This window comes from Zonotrichia leucophrys, chromosome 4, assembly GCF_028769735.1.
Source record: "Zonotrichia leucophrys gambelii isolate GWCS_2022_RI chromosome 4, RI_Zleu_2.0, whole genome shotgun sequence".
Classification (NCBI taxonomy): domain Eukaryota; kingdom Metazoa; phylum Chordata; class Aves; order Passeriformes; family Passerellidae; genus Zonotrichia; species Zonotrichia leucophrys.
In genome coordinates, this window is record NC_088173.1 from 42075603 (window position 1) to 42098206 (window position 22604).

Below are 22604 nucleotides of genomic sequence, written 5' to 3' on the forward strand. Positions count from 1 at the left end.
TCTCATGGCACAGATAAGTGGGTTATCTCAACAGATTTCTCACTCTTTATTGTACTGCCTCATCTTTCCCCCCATTTTACAAAGCCATTTGATTCCTGGTTGGCTTGACTTGGTCAAGAAAATACCACATTAAATAAGCATGTAGAAGAGGGTGAGGTTATGAAAAAGATTTATTTCCTTTTGTCTTCAAGTTATTAATTATTGGCTTAATTATGTCTGTTCATAAGAATAGGTGAATTCTTCAACGTTGAGGGAAAATAGTTGAAAGGAGACAGTTTCAAGGTGCTGAATTGAGTTTTTTGTTGAAATAATGCTAACTTGTTCATCTTTTCCTGCCTAGGTGCGTGAGACTAAAATTCCACCGAATTCATATGAGCAAAGTTTGTTTCTTCTCTGCCTTTAGAGAAGATACAACCCTTTAGACTTTACAGAATGTCCCTTTAAGTGTTGTGTTGATCAGTGTCCTGTACAGAAATTCCTGCTTTATCCATGGAGAACACCTGCTGAAATCTCTCTCTCTATATATATAGATATATCAAATATGCTGTTTTCCCTCCATTCCTCTCTACGTTGGGCTGGCTGACTCAAATAATCATTGTCTGAGCTTTTTCCCCATGGAGCTGGAATGAAATATTTCTATGCTATGTTTTTGCTCACATAGTATACGAACAAGATGAATAATCTGCAATTGCTGTTGATCCCCCAGCTATCTCACGGCAGGCAAAGAATTCCCTCTTTTTTATTTTCCTCAAAACACTGAAGGTCCTAACAAGGAAGGTATCTTCAGTTCAGAATTTAAAATGTCTGTGAAATTATCTGAACAGTACCTGATCAACAGGTGCTTAAACATTTGGGAGCCACTAGAGGCAATATTCTCTATTCTCTCTAAACAACTCATATTTATCTTCAGGGTCCAGTAAAACAGCAAGAAAGAAGAGGATGTCAGACATCATCATGCATTATCCTGTTGGTACATAAAGAAGAAATGTGGATACTGAGTACAAGGAATGGGAAGGAAAAGCAGATTTTAAATTATTGCAAATCAGGAAAACAGAACCATGTAGTGCAGAACTTTGATGGAAGAGCATTTTTCTTCTCTTCTGGTGTCAAAAGGTAGTTATTGTTCCTTCTGTACACAGAAACACTCTGCTATGAGTCGCCTTAATCCCCTAACTGGCAAGGATTCATTGGAGAAAACACAGTATTAATCTTTTCCTTAATATCTGCCAACAGCAGTTAGAAAATATTAGCTAGTAAATGCCACACAAATAACTCAAGCGTGTGTAGAAGAAACAGCTTCTTCACCTTGGGGATGTTCACTTCAAAAGTAGCCATTGTTCTGCCTGCAGGACTAACAGGTCAGATCAGATTTGTCTGTGTTTTACTCATATTGAAACTTTTCCTCTGGAACACATAGGAATTTCCTAACTTAAAAAAAAAAAAAAAAAAAAAAAAAGAGCCAAAAAACCACACAAAACCAAAAACCACAAACAACAAGCTGGCCTTAATTTAGTCCATCCTTTATACCAGCCAGATCATTTATTATAACAATTGGATTCAGGATGTAGTAAAGCTTTCAGATGGCTGCTTAGCTCTCAGTGAAAAGTAAACCCTAACAGAAATGCTGGAGATCCAGATTAGCAAAAGGCCTCTTTTAATCCCAGAAGATACACCTGGGCCAGGTGGAAGTCAAATGAAATAAAAGGGATATGGCCAGTGGCTGACAGAGTGACAAGCTGAGTGGTCACAGATTTAGCGATATTCTTTGGAAAGACAAATTCACAGTATTTATCATACTTGCCACGGGTAAATGAGTTAATGAAAAACAATATTAAATCAAGAAATTGATTTTCAAAGTAGTGAAGATAAAGAAAATTCTGAGCAAAGCAGTTCTTTGGTTCCCCCATCATCAGTGTACTGCTTCCCTCTCAAAGCCAGAAATAAGGAAAGTCCCTTTATGTCTTTGACTAAAGTCCAGAGTTGTAACTTGGTGTTACCTATCCTGTGCACATGACATCAGGTAAGGAAAAATCATATTCAGTGCACACCACTGAATTAAGGAAAAATTTAAAATTTAGGAACCATTTTATTTCATGCAAACTATGTAATAAACACTTCTGGTTTTGATGTTTTATGGTGGCAAATTATTTATTTATTTTTTGTGATATTTATTCCAGTGAGAAAACTGGAGATAATTTTTAATGCCCTTATGTTAGCATTGTACAAAAGGGCAAAGAAGAGTCTTCACATAAATATTCTAATTTTGACTTTGAGTTCTTGGACAGAAGAAGTAATTGAGCTTACCTGAAAACCACAACAGAAACAGATATATTAAGAGATAGCCAAGAGGATTATAATTTTTTTCTGGTTTATTTTTGGTGATAATCTAATTTCTCTGAGGGTGTTCATGTAAGAATATTCTTTACCAGTTTATGTCTTTTTGACCAGTGTTTGCAATCCCTTTGTATAACCTTTTCAAAATTTTGTACAAATTCTGTAAAATTTTTTTCTTCATATTCTTCACATTCTTTGCATTTTTCTGATTTTGTGGAAGCCAACTGAAAAAAAGAAAAAAAAAGGCATTAGTTTTTCTCATTAGTTTTCATCCCACAGTTTATATAACTAAAGAGGTATTTCTGCTATCCAATAAACATTTTGATTTGCCTTTTTTCCACACACAATTGGTGCTGCTTACCTTATTTTTTTCAAAGCTGTCATTCCCATTTTTCCAAATGTTCCACACATCCTGTGTTTTACTACAATTTTTGATACGACATTCTTGAAATATCACTTCTGTCTCTAAGAAAAAGCACCTCATTACAAGTTCCTGGCATTCTTCCTGAAAAAAACATGCAGTTGCAATAGTTTATGATTAAAAAGAAATAAGCAAATGTAGGTCATAATTTATTATCTAATTTAAACCACAAGTATGATATAAGTGAGACATAATCTAAGATAAAATCAGCCACAAAGAAACTGATTTTTACTTACTGGGCATCTTTTCTTACTATTCAAATACATTTGAATATCTGCAGAGATGGGCTGTGAGAGCTAAGAAGAACAAGAGCAAGCAGTTTGCTGAGATGGGGTGAAACATGAAGAACACAGGAAAATAATTAACGAGGATAGGAACCTGGCATACAACAAACCATAGTGGAATTGATTTAATATTATGCTTAGCAGTCTTAACACTTTAACTCAGAGACCTAAATTCAGAATGGGTAAGAGAGCAGAGGAAGCAGGTAATGTTCCCTTAATTAAAAAATGAATCCCAGAATTATTTTAGCATTGTTTGCCTTGATAAAATGACTTTGAACCACATGATCACAGAGTAGTTTGGGGTGGAAGGGACCTTAAATATCCTGTACTTCCAACCTCTCTGCTATGCACAGAGCCTCCTTTCTGTGGGCCAGGATGCCCAAAGCCCCACCCAACATGGCCTCAATCATCCCTTTCAATTGATTAACTTTAGTAGCAGATGATTAAATAAGGATAATTAATACCTGCTTACATAGTTTATCACAAGCACATTGATTAGAAGTACTATTAATTCCAAGGCAAATTATTTGATTTTAGATACATTTATCAAATTAGAACAAGTCTGCTTTAGGGGATAGTTCAGATAAGGCCATGAAGGCACCACATTAAACATCAGTTGTGGTCATATGTGAAGTTTACTTACATCCTCATCTGCACTGGCAGTGTATAAACTCACATCAATGTCCTGCAAGAAAATAAGAGTTGGAATTATCAACATTAGCTAACAAACACCATCCCTCTCACTAGCACTTCCTAGCTGAGTGCAGTGCTAAATATTTTATTAAGGCTTCTTCTAGGACTACATGAAAAGCTGACTGTTTCATGGACTTACTTTGGATGTCTTGATGGCTTGCAAATCCTGCAGAACTTCTTCCCACTTGCAGCGTCCTGCTTCTGTCTTTGGAACATAAGCACTGGAACAGAAGGAGCACAGTGACCATCAGGATAAACAGGAGGGATCTACAACCTTTACCATGAAAAAAAGGACTCAGCATTGTAAGATATTAGAGATACAGTGTTTACGTGTAAATACATATGGTAAATACTTGGGGCAAGCAAGCAGATTTGAAAAATCATAAAATCACACAGATACATAAAAACAGAATCTCATGTCATACACAGTGTAAACAATGTGGGTTTTTCAGAAGGCCACATTTATAGAACATAATGCAAAAGAGAGGTTCGATTACCTGATGTATAATGCCTAAAATTCTTTTAAAGTGTAAAAATAAAATTCCAAATCCACTCTCTGAAGTGACTGGAGACAAGTAACAGCTGTGATAGTGAAAATAAATAATTTGTAGCTACTGTCTGATTGACATTAGCTCTGTATTTACCATAGGAAGAAGATGATTAGTCCCATTCCATTCTTTAAAAGGCAAAAGCAGTGGCTGTTCAGAAGCAGATACTGCAGACAAATACTTTTCAGGTGTGTTTTCTGGAAGACACAACCAAAGTGATGCCTTGTCACCATTTGATTCCACAGAACTTCGCTTTAGTACTGACTTAATTAACCAATTTTCCAAGACTTCCAACAAAGACAAAACCCTGTTGCGTGTAGCTGGAAGGACCAGCTGATTTGTAGCTTGGAGAAATACAAAATCATTTTACCAGACAGTTGGTAGAATACACAATGTTTGGGAAAGGAATGCTGTTTTTTAATAATGAATTTAAATTAAGCATTTTAAGAGCAGTTACCTCTGAGTGATATCTAAGGTACACTAGTATTGTTTTCTCTTTAAAGAAGCAAATCTGTAAGCAAATGAAAAAATCTTTCTTTAATGAAGCATATACAGCCAATGACTTTGCTGATTTGGCTGTCACAGAAACAATAATCTAAGTTGCTCAAGAGAAAATATTTGTGGTTTTTTACAGTATTTAAGTTATGTGATGGAAAATACAGTTAAAATTACATGCTTCTGCCTAAATACCATATATCTAAACTTTTTTTAATAATATTTGCTTATAAATGTCTCCTTGAATCCTTGAGATAAGATATTCATAAATATGAAAATTTCTTTCCAGGCTATGCCATTTGGTTCTTTTTTCTCCTTATTTTGAACTGTATTTTTATTCTTTATTTATATCTTTATTCCTCATCTGCTTCCTTCTTCCTGAAAACAAATGACCAGAAGCATACAGTGCACTCAGATCTAATGAGGGATTTGGAAACCGGTGATACTGTTTTCAGTTTTTGTGGGAAAAGGGAAACTACTGCCAGTGTTTTCTTCACAACTGATTGCTCAGATCTCAGTATGTGTCCCTGCCAGAACTTTATGTCCACTTCTTTCAAAATCCTGAAATATCCTGAGAGTTTTTCAAAATACTTCATTTGCAAAAACCCTCACCCTGTAAGTCTCACCCTATAAGTCTAACCTTCTTCATTGTTGATTATTCTCGAATTTTCTCTCAACTTCTTGACTGCTAGCATACAGTTTTTTCCTTGATCAGCCCCCTTTCCTTGTTCCCATGAGCAAATCAGCCTTCTCAAACACCTCTCTCTCATAACAATCTATTTTCCCATCTCTCATTTCACTCTGTAGTACAATAGACTTCTTGCACATTATTCATTATTATTATTTTAGTCGGTCTCTTCTTCTCCCCTGTTCTAAAAATATGTGTCCTCAGCATTTTCTCTCTGGCTTCCTGTGCAGCAAAGTACTTTAAATCTTCTTTTCTCTGTTACTGCAGCAAATTTCCCTCTGAAATCTTATCATCACCTCCAGCTCTCTCCAGTCCTTTGGCATTTTATTAAGAAATGTCTCATGCATAAAGTAGGGGTCTTTTTAGATCTGCATTCAAGTACTGTTTACATCTTGTACAATTTTACACCCACTCATTTGCATTGTTGCAGCAATTCTTCTTCTGTGATTTTTTCTTCTGTGATGGAGTGAAGCCATGGAGAGTAAAGGTTTCATAAACTAATGGAAGTGGCTTTAAGAGGAATGGAGCCCATAAATAAAGCAGCACTTCTGAACTAGACAGATGTTTCCATATACTGAGCCCTTAAATAAGTAATTTTGAGATCAAATTTTCATGGATTATGAGTAAGTTTTAGAGAAAAGACATATTCTAGCTGCCTTGTCATGGGGTAAATGCTGAAAGCCAAAGAAGCAGATTCACTGAAGAATCTCTCTGCTCTTTCATCCCTGAGTTACTTTGGGCTTCTTATAGGAAACAATCGAAGGGAAATAAAGAAAAAAAGCCCTGAGTTTGAATTAGTGTCAGAATGGCATTGTCCTACATGGCTTATCCTGCCTGTATCAGGGAAGTGCTAACCTTCAAGGGAGTTTTCTCAGTAATCAGCCTGGCAGGAGCCTCTCTCAGTTTATATCACATTCTGTACTTATATGTTCTTTGTTTGCTACGTGTTGATTTGCTTTGGCAGTCCTTTCTCCTGTATGTTCCTGATAATTGGCATTTATGCCAGAGAGTAAAGTTTATAATGCCTGCTTGAAATTTTGCTGAAAGGTCACAGAGTCGTTGCTGTTCCACTCAATACATTAAACATCAGAACATGAAATGTAAGAAGTTAAATATTTTCTTTTGACCTTTACTTTCTTTTGCAGATTGTGCTTGAGGCCCAGAGCTCAGACTGTTTCCTTGTGGAGATGTGCCCTGTACTTGGCTACAGACCTTATACTTGCCAGGTGGCAAAATCCAGCCAGGAAAGAAAGCTAATTCATGCTTCTTTCTCTTTTCATCCTTCCATGCAATGTCAGTCTTTTCAAGGTATCAATCCCTCCTCAAATTGTGAAAGACCAGCTGAATGTTTTCTTGATGCAAGGATGTATAATATTAATTATATATGCTAGGTTGGCTTGCCAAACACAACTGACACAGAGACTCCCTGAATTTTGCTAGTGGCAAAAATAATTTAGCTCAAATACACAGCAAAGAAAAAGCACAGAGCAAAAAACTCATTTGTAAGGCACAGGTGGTGAGATTTGACCATTTATCTCCAAATGACACCCTTCAGGAGGCAATATGTAATAACTACTTAAAAGGCCTTTCAGAATAAGTTCTCACAGATAAATAAACAGTGAGAATAAAAACATATTCAAAATGTAAAGGGCATTAATAAAACACATAAAATAGAGCCAAAACTAAAGTTTGTTTAGCAAAATGTGTTCTGATCTATTCATTTGCTGTTAGGCACTCCTTGTAAATATTATTTGTGATATTTTTATCGTAGCAACAAATATCCAACAGGGAATGAGAACACAATTATAGATTAAATTTCTGTGCCTTTAGGGTAGGATATTAACAACTAGAACAGTATTAAACATGGAAACTTGAACAGCAAAAAAATTATAAATGATGTCATATTGATGCATAAAATTGAAACCTCTGAGGCCATAAAAATAGTTGTTACAGGAACAGCTGCTGGACAGATAATATCTCAGCCTTAGCAAAATACTCAGCTTAAAGACTGCAAGACCATACACTGATAGAGATCTGTAACACACTTGTAATAGATAAAAGACTAAAAATAGCAAAAGCAGTTCTCAAAATTGTGAAGTTAGGCAAGTTCCAGAGCTTTTTAAAAAGAATTATAATCTATGGCCCTCTCCTACAGTGATACTTTTACTGGAATTTGCTGGATCCTGGATTAGAGGCATGACGCAGTTTGAAACATTCTAGCATGTTTTTTCATAATTTTTGAATGGTAAAGCTAGAAATCAATCTTATTTCATTCTAAACAAGGAGCCAGCTGACTCTGTACATGTAAGCATTAATCTTTGGGGTTTTTAAGAAACTTCAGTGATAGCATGGGTTGCCTATTTCCAGAAGAGGAACAAAATCAGAAGAAAATGTGGTAGTGTTACATCTGTCTGAGGTCAGAGTGAACATATCAGCACATTTTAGCTACTTTGATAGATTACACCCACTCCCAAACAAGAACCAGAGCTGTTGCCAATACAAACAATGCAAAAAAAATTATGTGAAGGCTCAAGAGATCACAAGCTTTCTCCAATGTTCCTTGCGCCCACAGGACACTGAAACTGGCTGATGAGCATAGCAGAGTATGGCTGAAATGTGCATGCTGAAGAATTTTACACAGGAACTTCCACATTTCTAAGCCTCTAAGCTCACTCATTTCTGCTCCTAATCTGCAGCAGTTGAATTTCTGAACTATTGCACTGGACTACTCCTCAGAACACACACCTTGAAGTTTCCCAAGCTTTGGCCAGAACAGGTCCAGCAGCGTTTCAGACCCAGGAAACAAAACCTTCCTAATTGACATTTTGATTTTTCTATTCTGCATTCACGTCACTACTGTAGGCTGTCTCAGAAAGCTTTTCTTGCAATTGATTGGCCTACATTTAATGCTATCATTTGTTTTACACTTGGACATTAGGCCTCCAAGTTGCTGCTTTTGTTCCACTGGGTTTTCTACCTTTTGTTTGCAGAGCCTGAAGGACATTATTGATCTTTATCTGGTGCTGCACAGACAGCTAGCAAAGGTTTTGCACCAGAGTGGCCACAGGAGTGGCCTGTTGACCTGTTTCATGTGGGTTTGAGTTCTTTGTTTTTCTTTCAGTTCACCACGCACTGTGAGAACATTTTCATCATTTCAAAACTGAACAATCTAGCTGAGAGAAAACAAATTTCTTCTCTCTTAGTTTTTGATGTTTAAATAAAGATTTTTCCATTTGCAAAAGTTTTAATTGGTTATATGAATTAGAGAAAACGATCATTTAGAAAATAATTAAAGTATAAACAGAAATAAAAATTAGTTTTCATTAATTAAATGAAGGCTATTTTGTTTTCTGATATTTAAGTCTGGACAAAACAGGTGTCATAGGCTGCTTTGAGATGAATTATTCTGTCCAAGGTTTTGGATGCTCCATACTTTGGATATGGTTTGAGCACTGAACTCTCAGCAAAGGTGCTGGCAAAACCCCTCAGGTTCTAAAGAGGGCAGAGAATTACTTGTAGCCCCTATTGAACCACATTGCTGCTTAAAAGTCACTTTTACTGAGTGCAATATAGAGCTTGAGTTCACTCTCAACACTGGATCTTGCTCATTGTTTCAGTCAAACTATTTTCTTTTTTAAAATTGTCACCAGTGCACAGTACATAAATTTGCACTATTTCAAGTTGCTCATCTTTAGCTGGAGAAAAACTACTAGAAAACTACTTTGTCCTCACTGTGACCTGTGTGTCCTGAAACTGCACACAGTTTAAAATGAGACTTGAAATATTCATGTGTCATTTAAATTATGCAAAATAATCTACAGCAACCATAAAATCCTATGAATCTGAGAGATATTTTCAGCTAAATGAGGGCAGGAGATGAGTGGGGGTTTTGCCAAAAAATAAAAGAAAGAAGGAAAAAGGAAAAAGAAAGAATTTTTTCGAAAGGAGAACATGAGAAAAGTTGAATTGAAATGCTATATAGGAAAGCTCCATGTTCATAAGAGCTTCTGCAGGGGGAAGTGCTAGGCAGAATGGCTAAGTAAATTACACCACTGAATTTGGATTATGTCTGACCTTGGTTGAATCAGTTGTTTTCTGCAGACTAAACAAAAATTTAGTCCTAGTTTATTTGGCACTTTGAGAATTTTTTTCTTGAAGATGGTAGCAAAAATGGTCAATCTTAGGATAAAATGTCCTCATGTATCAGCATCAACTCTACTTAGCAACAACTAAAACCTGAGTGTTATTAAATTATTCTCATCTCAGTTCCAAAACACAGGTACTTGGAAGAAAATCAACTCTATTCCAGTCACAAGTGCATTAAGACAGAAACTTAAGTCCAAAATGCCACAGCATACCTCTCAAGCTAAATGGGCAAATTTACCTGCAAATCAGGAGCAGATAGTGAGAAATCTTGCAGCTGATTCATATGATTCCAGACCTTAATGTCAATATATTATTTTATTATCTCCCCTTTGCATTAGCATCATGATGCAAAATGAAACTCACATCATTTACTACAAAAAACTTTAAAACCAGGCCTCTTTAGTAGCCCAGAGAGTTGCATCTTTGAAGGACTGAATCCACCAAAATATGCTTGAAAAGTCTAAGGTAATGTAAATTATGGCACAAGCGTTCATTCTGAATAGCAGCAAGGGAACAGGAAACTGGGGTTGGTCTCTAACTGCGTGGAACAGGATAATGAGGTAAGAAACATCCCTTTTGTATGAAACAAAAGGAGCATAACTGCAGGCAAAAAGCTGTAGCCCATTAAATAACACTGTGTTTGTCTGGAATTGTAATAAAACAAAATTAAAGAGGAAAAGCATGCAGCTATCTGCTTTGTTTCTGTGGGAAATGGGAAGGCACAGGAGCAGTCTCCCTACTTGTATGCAGCTACAGATTTCTGGGAAGCACAAACTGGCTCAATGAGTAAAAATTACAGAGGAATTAAGGAGAGAAAAGAGAAAAGCACAAATCATGCAAATCAAGGCTCTCTGCTGAAAAGTTTGCTTGAATGTGAGAGAAGGAGATGGGGAAAAAAAGCATACTTAGGATTCAAGGGAGAAAATACCCGCCCAAGAATTCAGCCGAGACATAAAAGTTAACAGCTCTATTTTGCAAAGAGTATTGGGAGACATAAATAATCTGGTGCATTGTGTCATGTTGCAGGAGAAATAGCTACATTTATGGCAGCCTTTTCTTTAGAAGTTTAGTTGGAAGCTGTCTGAGAGCGTAGAAAAGTGAATCACATGACAAATATATTTATTTATTTATTTATTTATATACCTATAAACTCTACTTTTTTATAACTAACAGAATTCATTGAAGTGACTGTTATTTCTGTACCTGTTTTTCTTAAGTCAGTACATACAAATGCCACTGTGAGGTCTTTTCCTCCCTCCACCACTGTCTAACCTCGTAAGGATCTCTGTTAGAAAATACTGGGGGATTGTGATTATAGTGAGTCCAACAAAATCCCACATTCCCTATAAAAGGACTTAATAAATCATCTGTCTTAGAATGAAGTAAAGCTTGTAGGTTGTATTTAGAGGGGGAGATTTTCTTAATTAAAAAAAAAAGTTCTAGTACACTGCACTACACTTGAAGATGCTTTCATTTGAAAGTAAGTTGCCATGGTGATATTTTTCTCTCTTTCCTCCAGGAAAAAAAAAAGAAAAGAAAGAAAGAAAAAAAACCAATTTGAATAAACTTTCCCCAGTATAACTTCATTCAGGAAAGTATTATTTCTTGGCTTGGATAACTGCCACTGAATGCTGTGAAAGAACAGTGATTCAGAATCTGTGCTGGACACCCATAAGATATCACTCCACTACTGTGCCTGTGATTCAGTCAGCAGACAAAATATGTAGCCAGGATGATCTCAGGAGACTGTAGATGACCCATGGAAGAGACTTTGTTTGTTATCCTCACTGGGGAGCTAGGGAACAGAAAATATTACATCCATTTCTGCTTGGCAACAATCGTGAAAATTGCATTTTTCGTAAGTTATGGAATGTCTGTTTGATGGTATTCCTCTTGTTCCCACCACCATCTGGGAAACTTGGAGACAGAACCCATCTTCATTCAGCTTCTGAGACTGTTCTGAGACTTCTGATAGCAGAATGTACTTAAGTTAGCTTTTGTGCAGTAGTTTTAAAGGCTATTTTATATAAATAATCTCCATTGAAAACAAGAGAAAAGCTAACTCATCTAGAAATCATCATATAGTTCAAGTCCTTAATGATTATTAAAGATTTAAAGGAAAAAAAATCTGTACAAATCAATCACAGAGTGCACAACGATATATTTGTTCTTAGTGGTTGGAATTCCTCTGCTTTTTTCCTAACAGTAGACTATTCTACTATGATTTATATTTTCAAATAATCTGCACTTTTAATTCTTTTAAGAGAGACAACATAGATGTTACACCTATATGCTACATCTGGCTGTGTGTTACACCTGCTGTTAGAAACTAAGCCTTATTGAGAAGGATGTTGTCTTTTTGTTTGTACCTTCATAGCTACACCATTCACTGTGTATAAATATAAAAAACAGCAAAAAATTGTTAATTTAAGAGATGATAAGTTAATAGCAAAAATACCAAACTTACATATACCTTTAAGGGGCAGTGGAATAGTTGTATTTTAAAATGTTCACTGGCTTTGGGAGCAAACAGAATTGCTTCCAGAACACATGAGACTTGTTTTAATTTATCATGGAGGATGAAAGCATTTAAATAGGTAAGTCATAACATTAGCGTGACCACAGGGCAAAGCAAACTTGTTTTCTGATGGTCACACAATCCTGCATCTGCATCTTGCTACAAGAGTAATTCCTGTAGTCAAAACACCGCTGGCTGAATGTGCATTTGAAATTCTCAGTGAAAATAAAGACTTGTTTGCTTGTCATGCTTTTGATTTTTTTTCACAGCCTTGGAAGACTAAATAACCTTAGGTTATTTCCATGTACTACTGGCAATCATTGTGGAAGAACTGGCATGCTCAGGACAGTGACTCAGGACCTGCTTCCAACTTTCCATAGCTTTTATTGGTGACACTTGAGTTCCAGAATCTTCTCCAGAATCAGGAGGTCTGTATTTTCTCGCTTTTAATAAAAGCTTAGAGTGATGCAATCATTCTGGCACTTTGCATGAAATCACACGAAGCTACTGGATAATCAGTAATGAACTCAAATTTGAGATGATTAATTGGTTCTGTGACTTCTGCAGGAAAACAACTGGAAAGCCAGCAGAAAAGATGAGAAAGACTGAGCATAGACTAATTAACATAAGAATCACCAACCAAAAGAAGAATTAACATGAATAAGAAAACTATGTGACTTGTAGCCAGTGAACATTAATGCCTCTCCTTGCTAAATTTTTACACAGGAAAGAGTGTAGTAAATACTCTCAAGGACCAGCGGTTTGGCCTCACATGTTGTGAAATATCAGCCAGACACAGGGAATAGGACTGAGCAGAAAAGCTGGCCAGAACTTGCTGCGTCACAAGTCAACTGAAAAATATGAATATGAAAAAACTCCAGACCTATTTATGGTGTGACAGTTAATTCTGGTACAACTGAACAACAAGGAGTGGAAAAAAACAACGTAAAAATTATAGAGTGTAAGGATTTAATCTAAAATACCAGAGATGTTTACAAGCCTTAAATTTTCTTTATTACTTACTTTTCATGTTGGGTTGCAAAATACCATTACAAGCTTTGCTGAACTTTCAGAAGAATGTCATGTTTTTTAAGAGGTGCTTACCTGGCTCGGCAGCCTGCTCAGTGCTCCAGCAGAGTTTTGTGCCATCCCCAGCATTCTGCCTGCTGGACCATTACTCAGAAGAGAAGCACAGCATCTGGGTCAGAAAACTACATTTTGGGGCCTACATGGGGGGAAAAAAACGTGAGTATAAAGCCACAATGGATTTCTGAGTGGCTTTCAGCCTATCCATTAAGAAGATTCAAAGCAGGAAGCCTCTTAAATTTTGTGAGTAACTTCTGCAAGTCCCCTGTATATATTCTAAAGGCTTAGGGGCAGACAGCAGGGATGCTGCTGGGGCACAGAGGTGGAATTTGAGTTGTATGACTGGATGGAGAGCACAGCAAGGAGTCAAGACATGGTGGGAGTGAAAGGAAGGAGAAAGTTTGAGGGTAGCAGAAGTAGAAGTGTTTATGATCACTAAGGCATATTCTACTCAAAACTCAATCCCATGCTCACTGCCTACCCATGAATTCATAATCATAAAAAGGTATTAAATCTTTAATCAGAGGATGATGTAACGATTTCCTTTTTCTCACACACCATTTGTGAACCAAATGGATTGTTTTCACAGAGTGGACCAAGCCCCTGGAAAAACTCAAACCAAACCAAACCAAACCCCTGTATAAATGGCTTTGTTTGACCAAAAAGGTGTGGAGAAAAGGAGACACAAGATGACAGAAAGAAAACCTGGTTTCAATGACAAAGGCAGCTGGATGCAGCCCTGAGTCTTCTCCTTGCCTCCATCTCAACATCTTTCTGTGATTTGGGCAGACTCCTTAACACTGATTTTTCACAAGCAGCAAGAGTTTTCTGAGCTCTGTCTCACCAGAAATCCTCCCTTTTAGTTACTTTGCATATCTGCCCCTAGGATGGGATGCCTCATGCTCCCCAAGCAAATATTTCTGGTTGCTGCAGCCAGCTAGTTCAGATGCTAGCTCAGGTTTCTCCAGGGGAGATGTTACAGCGTGAAGAAAAATGTGTCCTTGCAGAGCTTATTTCAAAAGGGCTGCAATTCCTCACAGCTGCACCAGAACACACGGGGGGCTAAAGTGAACACGGACAATCCTAGAGACTGCTGAGCAACCACTTAAAACAAAAATAAAAAAATTATCTCTAGATATCACAGACTGGGCCCCAAATATTTAGGTTCCTCCAATATTTTTGCATTTGTAGAGTAAAATTTCTCTTTTCTTATCCTTTTCCTATCCTTTTGAGAAAAATTAACTAATCTGTGATCAAGATGAAAATGGGTAATATGGTGGTAAGTGATATATATATATATATATATATGTGTGTGTGTGTATGTATGTATACATACCCATATGAATATATGTATATTTACATATATAAATATATATATATAAATATATATATATATAAGTATATACTCTAGACAGTGTAAAATCTGATTTTTCGTGTGCCCATGTTAGTAATTACTCTAAGATAGTGTAGCTTAGGCTGTAGACATTTTTTTATTCAATAAAAATTATTGAAAATGAAATAAAATGAGTGAAAGAAAGCTGTAAGCAGTGAGGCAGCATGTGTGAGCCCCAGTCTGATGGCTTGGGCCATCACCAGCATCCAGTGTGGGTCACTGCAGGTCAGGTTTACCCTTGGGATCCGCAGTGCAAGCCCAGGTGAGCTGTCACCCTCCTGTCACTCCCTGTGCTGCCCAGCCTCTCCACTGCACTGACAGCCCTGATTATAACCAATCATAGCACCAGCATAATCAAACCTCAGGAATGTGAAGCAGCAATTGAAGCAGCAGTTGTCCTATTTACCCTTACAAGCAGCAGCACAAAGAAAACCTCCAGGAGCTACTCCATTGCCTAAGCACACCATCAGGAAAAGGAACTGTTCTCATTTCTTTTCTGGCAAAGGCTGCAGCACTTGAGCCTTTGAGAGCCACTGTGACTCACATTCCTGTGTTCTCATAAGCACACCACACACCCTTGCTCTAGCTGCCATGCCTCTTCTGTCTTTGTTATTTTCATGGCATTCAGCCTGAGGTTCATTTGACATTCAGGGTGGCTGTATGGCTTACACTAACAGAGATAATTCATTATTTTTGAGCAATAAGTGCTCAAAAGCTATCCACATGAGTGTGCTCATGTTGATGGCTTTTCCTCTCACAAGCTCACTGAAAGCTTCCAGCTGCAGCTCTCAGAAGTCAGGCACATTGATTCCCATAGAGAATTCCTTAGTTCTGGAAGGGCAGGTCAGGGCTTCTTCCTTACAAGAAAACAGCAGTTTTGTCACTCACCAGAATACATGCAGGCCCCTCTGGTACAAGTGCCATAATTCTTAATTAGCCAATGCAGCGCCAAAAGAGGCTGCAGAGCTCATGCCCAACTTCCTATCATGTTGCTTATCAACCAAAAAAGAACCAATGTTAATGGTATGCTAACAACATATTAACAGGTAAAATTAGTTCTAAGATATGTGAAGTAAACCTCATCACTGTTGTTACTCTTTTACCAAAAATGGGGTTTCTACTATATATGTTTTTCACAAGATTTTTAGCACTGTCCAATTTGTATCTTCACAAACACAGTCCACGGCAGACAGTGAAACAGCACAGTCAATGAGATCAGGCTCTTTCTCCTGCAGAGACAATAAACTTCCCCACACTGTCCTTATTTACACTTTAACTCTAGGGAAGAAAATTACCACACTTGCCATTCAGTGCCTTCTGGAAGACACTGCAGCCAGGGAAAGGTGCAGTGGGAATCATTTCTGACCAGCAGCTTAGAATATGATGGTCCATCCACTCAAAAATAAATTGCAGCCAGTAAATATTCTTCTCTTTTATTTTTACTTACAAAAATTTGATAAATTTCAGCATGAGTGGGCTGGATTAGCAACTTCAGTTAACTACCACAGAGCACAACTCTTTTAGTCTACATATATTTTTATACAATTCTTTTCAAAGCAGTTCCTTGGTGGGCAAAAAAAAAAATCCATCCACCATCTTTTGGTGAAGAATATGTAAGCATTGACATTAGAGTTAATTGGTAAACTATTCAATTGTTCAGTTGTGATGTACAGCAGCTGTATCAACAATGTAAGATAGAGTATGATGAGTATATATAATAGTATAGTATATATATATAATGTATAGCAGCTGTATCAACAATATAAGATAGTATAGGGTGAATGATCACGCTCTGCTGCCACTAAGGACTCACCTCATCGGTTATAGCATGAAATACTGCATGAACTCTGACAAATCAGTAGCTGATAACAAGTAACTGAGAGTAGGGATTTCCTCCCTCCATTTTGAAGCCATTACTTTTAAAATACTTTTGGAAATTAGAAAAAAATTAGCATGCATGGAGAGCAAATGGACATGTTTGGGATGTTCTTGTTTTGCCTAGCACTGTAATTTGGTGTAGAGAATTGGCAATGCATTATAATAATGAGAATTGTAGATAAAATAACCTTTAAAATCACTCTTTCATTTTGAGTGTTTAAGTGCCCAGAAAAGCCTCAAAGAAAAAAAAAAAGAGGAATGCATGAGTATTCGCTCTTCTGGGTTTTGGCTCCTAGAATGGGTCTTGTAGGATCATATTTACAGGAAAATGGACATGTACTAAATGGACCAGTCTAACCTTCTGGAACTAAAGAACAAGGTCACCTTTGTGGATAAAAAAGCTGATGTTGCAAGAAGAAGGAAGAAACAGAAAAGTTGACAGACAAAGGGGTGTCAACCCGAGTAAAATGACACTTACAGCATCTAAAACTAGATGAAGAAAGAGATGCTTGCTTGCTGTGTGGACAAAGTAGAGCTACCAATTAAACAATGCGTGACTGTGGAGACCAACATAAGAAGTAAACACAAACAATGTTTAGAAGTACAGTAAACAGCTTTTGCTTGATTCACACTGAATCACGCAGGGTCCTTTGATCTCCTCGGCATCTGACCATGATCTTATTTTTCCCAGAGAACTGAAACATTCATAATGACAGCAGGACATAATGAATTCCTAATGACATCATAGAATTGTTTAGGCTGGAAAAGACCTTTAAAATCATCGAGTCCAGACATTAACCTGAGCACCATACCTATGTGTCCTTTAAAGATCTTCTGTGTTGGCAACCCTACCACTTCCCTGGACAGCCTGTTCCAATGTTGAGCCCTCTAGGTGAAGGAACTTTTTCTATTATTCAATCTGAACCTTCCGCACAACCTGGAGCTATTTCCTCTTGTCTTATCACTTGTTACTTGGGGAAAAAAGATCAATTTCCAAGTGGCTACAACCTCATTTCAGGGACTTGTAGAGAGTGATAGGGTCATGGCCAAGCCTGCATTTCTCCAGACTCTCTCACACCCCTGGATATCCCCATTCCCAGAGCCTGGCCCTGCACCAGGGGCTGCCCTCTGGTGCTGGTGCAGAGCAGGGCACAGATATAAAGTCATACTCTAAGCTTCAAACAGCCCAGTAGACTCCCAAATTTAACACCTCTATTGAGCTATAAATATTGTTTAGACTGTGTTAATCTATAATTATCTTTTTCCAAGACAAAATAACTAAATGGTATGCTTCCATTTAACTGGTACGTGCCAAATTAATTTGTAACTGTAAATAGAACTAAACATCCTGAGAGACAAAGGAAGCACTTCACTATGTACTGTGTACTACATACTATGTACTATGTACTACTTGGAAAGTATAGCCAAACATGCTGTGATAATTATCACCAGGAGTTTTTTCCACTGTGTGAGACTCTCTTAAAAGTAAGCTGCCTAAAAGTATCTTCTTTAGGCAGAAGGAATTGCAAGGTAGTGATTGTGCACGGGAAGGAGAATTTCCTATTAGACTTACACAGATATAATTTTGCAGGTTGTGACTTTACAATCTGTGACAAGTTTCTGTTCCCCACATCTTTCCCTTTTTTCCAACCTATATGAGTCTATGATTCTATGGCTAGGTAGAAAGTGTTATTTTTAACAAGACTCGCCACTGCGTATGTTTACTCTTGTTTACTCCTGAGTGGAATCTCTCTATAACACTCCTGTCATCTAGAGAAACCCTGTCACTGTTTTCAGCAAGATTCCACTGCCTGCAAATTTTCTGTTCTCTGCCTGCATTTAATGCTCTTTTAACCATATACACTAAGAAGTAAATAACTTTTCTCCCAGATTTTTGCCTCTGTCCTTGCTATATTAACCAGGACAGAGTTAACCAGGACAGGTTCAGAGCAGTAGCTTTGCTTTCTCCTCGTTTTTGCTGAGTGAATTTGTTAGCAAACAATGACAAGTTTTCACGAGCTAGCACCAGTCTCCTCTAATTGCTGATTTCTCTAATGCAGCAGAAACGGAGAAACAGGTGCCAAGTGCAAGGTTAAATACAGTATTTAAACTATGTATTTCATAAGAAGCTAAGCTCTAAGTCCCGTCCTTTTTTCGAATGAAGAAAAAAGAAAGCAGGAGGACGTCAAAGGTTGTGAAATACTCACAAGTCTCGGGGTGCAGAGCAGAAGCCGACACGGCACAGAAGCCAGGACAAGGTTCGCACCAGTGACACCAGCAAATGCTCCACCCCCTCCTCCGTCCTGTTTTACTTTCAGTTGTGACATAAATAATTTTGTACCTAATAAGGTGGAAGTCGTTCTCACGACACAGAGCAGACTGAAGGGATTTCCTGCTGGCGCTTCCTGGCAGCTTTCAGACTTGGAGGGGAAACCCTTAAACAAAACAAGGCAGAAAGAACCGTGGGGAAATACACGTTCCTACAATTTAGAAGGCAGGGAGCGAGTGCAACACACCAAAGGCAGCTGCCTGATTGCTGTCTGAGCATGGACCTTGGAAGAGATGAGTTTCTGGAGCTGGGCATTTCCTTCTTGTTTCTCGGTGAAATAATGGGTTTTTTTCAGCAACACTGCTTATAAAACAATGCCAGTCAGTTCACTGTGCTGGCACACTCTGTTACAGAAAGATGCCAAAAATCTATTTATGAACCTAAACAAGACTTCTGTGTCTTCAACAGCTGCCATACAAGCGAGAGAAAATAAAAAATACAGACTTTCCACGGCTAATGACAGATTATGAAAAGCACCAGCATTGCAGGAAAAACATCAGCTTGGATAAATATTTAAACCAAAGGAACATATCCATTTACTAACTGCCTTGTGATAAGAGCACTTATTTTCAGACAAGTGTGGTCATAAATACCTGCTTATTCAGCTCACTCCAGCTCAAAGAGTGAGAGTAAATAATACCAAGTATATGTGTAACTACATGTAAGTACTTGGACTTGGATCCCAAGGTGTCTCATATTTTCCGCTGTTTAAATCTGAAAGGAAATTGAGTGTTTTCAATTTTTTTTTCCTTTTTATGAGACAATTTTGCTATGCTAAATTTGACAGAATTTTCTAAACTAGGAGAAATTTATAAGCAAATGGACAAAAACAAGCTGGCCTTTCTGAAGTTTAGAATATATTTCTAGCTTAATATAAAAGCTATTACTAAAAATGACATTATTTGTATATAAAAGTAATGCAGATGTCACTATACATTATATTACAGTAGGGTGGCAATACCACCAGCACTCCCTCTTAATTTAACTCTCATTCTTTTACTTAATTACACAAAAATGTGCTCCCTAATTACACAGGAGACATTTTATAATCATCTGCTTGCTACTAGCCATACCAAGGTGTTTATTTATAGCAGAAATTGTTCTCAGATTATTTAAAGCAAAATAACTTATAATTATTTCTAATTTATGCATCTACAGAAACCCTGTAGATGCAGGTTTAATTTATAGTGGACACATAGCAAGATACTGGCAATTATTCTCACTAAGGAGCAACTAAATTGTGGAAATTATCATGTTCACACACAACTGAATTTGGTATCTGCTCTGCACCAGTGCTGTAACCACACGTACCAATATTCAGGACTGAAATAGTTCTGTGGAGCAGCTAATCCTGTAACAGGACATGTAATTTACTAAACGTGTTACTGGGTGGGAATGTGTATCCTCTGAGAATCTGGGCAACTTCTGCTCCATGGCTCATCCAGGGCTATAATCTGTCTCCTTTTTTTCATACTAAATTGTAATGCTTCCTAAATTATAGACTCTTCAGATTGCTTATTAAAAACTGGCATTGCAAACCGGGTGTTTAATTTCTGGGCACATCTGGAGGGACATTGTTATTGCGCCTTTCAGAAGCATGCACAATATTTCTGGCATGTTATCATTTATCAACCATTGCCACTAAGAATGAGCTACTCCTATTTAAAGAGAAAGTGTTTCCAAGCAAAACCACGTCACTTGCTAAGTCAGCAAAAGCAAAACAAAGGGAAAGGCATTGAATGTATAAAATGTCTAAAATATTTTTCTGAATCTGTGAAAAAAGCTAACACAGAGAAATGTGCAGCTCTTAGTTGGGGTTGTGTTAGGAGCATAAAATCTTAAGTGTCATGTGAGCAAGTTCTACTCTATTTAAACAAAATATTTGCGGTATTTCAGCCTACAAGTTTTCCTAAGAAAGTTGCTCTTCAAATTGCATTACAGGAAAATTCTACATATAAATTAATTATTTTAAAATTTATTAAAGTTCACTATAAATAAAAACAAGCTGGCTAACATCCCAAAAGGAATCCCTTCACTATAAAGGTTTCTCAAATTATCCTTGTGTTACTTCTCTCTGTGTTAATCAGAGAAATTAGGTGCTGTGAAATCAGGTGCTGTGCTCCTTGAACAGAGAGGACTGGACACCCTCTGCACTGGCTGGCTGGAGCCCACAACAAGCATCTTCCAAGTGTTTCTCAACTGAAATTCCAGAGCAGTGAGATGAAGGGTCAAAATTTTACATTATAATAATCAAACTGAGCCTCCTGGGAGACTGGAGACATGAAAGAGGAATGCAACTTGGTAATGATGTGCATTCCATCAAGATAGTTTCCTTTATTTTCTTCTTTAATACTGAAGTAAAATAGCTGTGACATTTGTATCAAATTTCTCGCCTTATGCTTTATGCTGTAATACAAATGTCTCTTTAAGGATCAGAGCTTTTGTGACAGAAGTATAAAACCCCTCTTGAAAACTAATTTCTGTATAAACACACAAAATAAGAAATTTAGCTATCATGTACACAGAAGGTATTCTAAACCTAAAAATTGAAGAGACACTGCACAACACAGTGTATTTACCCAAAAGAAAGGGATCTCTCCAACTAGTTTAAATTAGGACTCATACCAAATTCAAAATTGTCTTTAGTTTTGTCACATTGCTTTCAGATGTCCAGGGTATATAAAGAGAATATACGAAAATATACACAGTGAGCCAAAACTTTTTGCCACTATGATCAAAGTTTGTGTGTATTAAAATAATAGACGAAAGATGCTCAACACATTATTACATTCTCTGCAGAGCTGAAAATATGGGAGAAAAAAAGCACAGGTTTTTGTAAAAAACATTATTTTGGAGTTGAGACTCAAAGCATCCATGGTTGCGTTGCCTTTTTTTGTCTTGTGTACTAGTACTTAGTCAAATATAGTACTTAGTACTATAGTACTAAGTACTATATACTTAGTACTTAGTACTTAGTCAAATATAACCAAAGAGTAACATCCAGAAATATTTGAAATATAAATAAAACCTGTATACAGTGAACTTTAATCAATAGAGGCAAAGATGTTTTTCACTGGCAAAAAGTTGAGACTTTAACAGTATGAAAGAGCTAAAGAGACTGTAGAGGACAGACAAGAGTTCAAGTAGTGATAGGTGACACTTAGGAAGGAAAGCAAATCAAGGAATTAATTCCTGTTTAAACTTCTGCCCTAAAGTGTGAGCACACATGCCTAAACCATACCTAGTGGATATTTTATTAATGTTCTGTTCAAAATGTCCAGTGTGCTGAAAACCTTTCAGGAATGTGGCATAGGACGTGCAAGGAAGGTGCACGGCAAAGGGAAATGCACAAAAAAGTTTTTCAATGTTGTTTTGTGGTCTGCTTTTCCCTTCCAGAACATTTCATTCCTTCTGTTTAGTACTGCCTCAGGTTTAGTGGGCAGAGTTTTCATTTGATAGCTGCATCAGAAGTGAAGCTGCTTGAACAATCCTGACTGACCTACCCATTTTCCTTTCTTTAGTTACACAAGTTCCTCTCTGTGCAGTGCTCCTGTGTCCCCCTCATGCTGACTGAGTTCTTGCTTGCTTATATTAATTTTACAGGACAGGATGCCAAAAACCTTACTGAAGTCGGGATGATCTGACAGCTACTGCTTCTCCTGTCTAATTTAGACTTTTTATCTTGTCACAAAAGGGATAATTTGTCAGAATTTGTCCATAATGAAGTGCGTGGGCTTATTCCTCCTCCAATTTTCATTTTGTCCCAGCGCTCCTGGGACATTTCATTTACC

At 37.3% G+C, this 22604-nt stretch overlaps 2 protein-coding genes across 2 annotated transcripts in view; one reads left to right on the plus strand and one right to left on the minus strand.

Moving 5' to 3' along the window:
* The window catches only part of INPP4B (inositol polyphosphate-4-phosphatase type II B), a 263711-nt gene extending 262676 nt beyond the window's left edge, over positions 1–1035 (plus strand). The window contains exon 25 of the mRNA XM_064711320.1: positions 911–1035. Coding sequence (XP_064567390.1) covers positions 911–920 — 10 coding nt within the window. The 3' untranslated portion in view covers positions 921–1035. The remainder of the gene's footprint in view (positions 1–910) is intronic.
* Positions 1036–1504: 469 nt separating this feature from the next.
* On the minus strand, positions 1505–18873 carry IL15 (interleukin 15). The gene is made up of 7 exons (XM_064711328.1): positions 18692–18873; positions 13232–13352; positions 4377–4477; positions 3872–3953; positions 3683–3724; positions 2696–2839; positions 1505–2558 (listed from the first exon to the last, which is right to left on the minus strand). Exons 2-7 carry the CDS (start codon positions 13283–13285, stop codon positions 2406–2408), a joined length of 576 nt encoding a protein of 191 aa, XP_064567398.1. The 5' UTR covers positions 13286–13352; positions 18692–18873; the 3' UTR covers positions 1505–2405.
* Between the last annotated feature and the right edge of the window lie 3731 nt (positions 18874–22604).

Excerpts from the sequence above, each read along its gene's own strand:
- IL15 (XM_064711328.1), bottom strand. The coding sequence starts at position 13,285 with ATGCTGGGGATGGCACAAAACTCTGCTGGAGCACTGAGCAGGCTGCCG. Across the intron at positions 3,725-3,871 it reads AAGCCATCAAGACATCCAAA|GACATTGATGTGAGTTTATA; the intron begins GTAAGTCCATGA and ends ATTTTCTTGCAG. Across the intron at positions 2,840-3,682 it reads CTGCCAGTGCAGATGAGGAT|GAAGAATGCCAGGAACTTGT; the intron begins GTAAGTAAACTT and ends TGTTTTTTTCAG.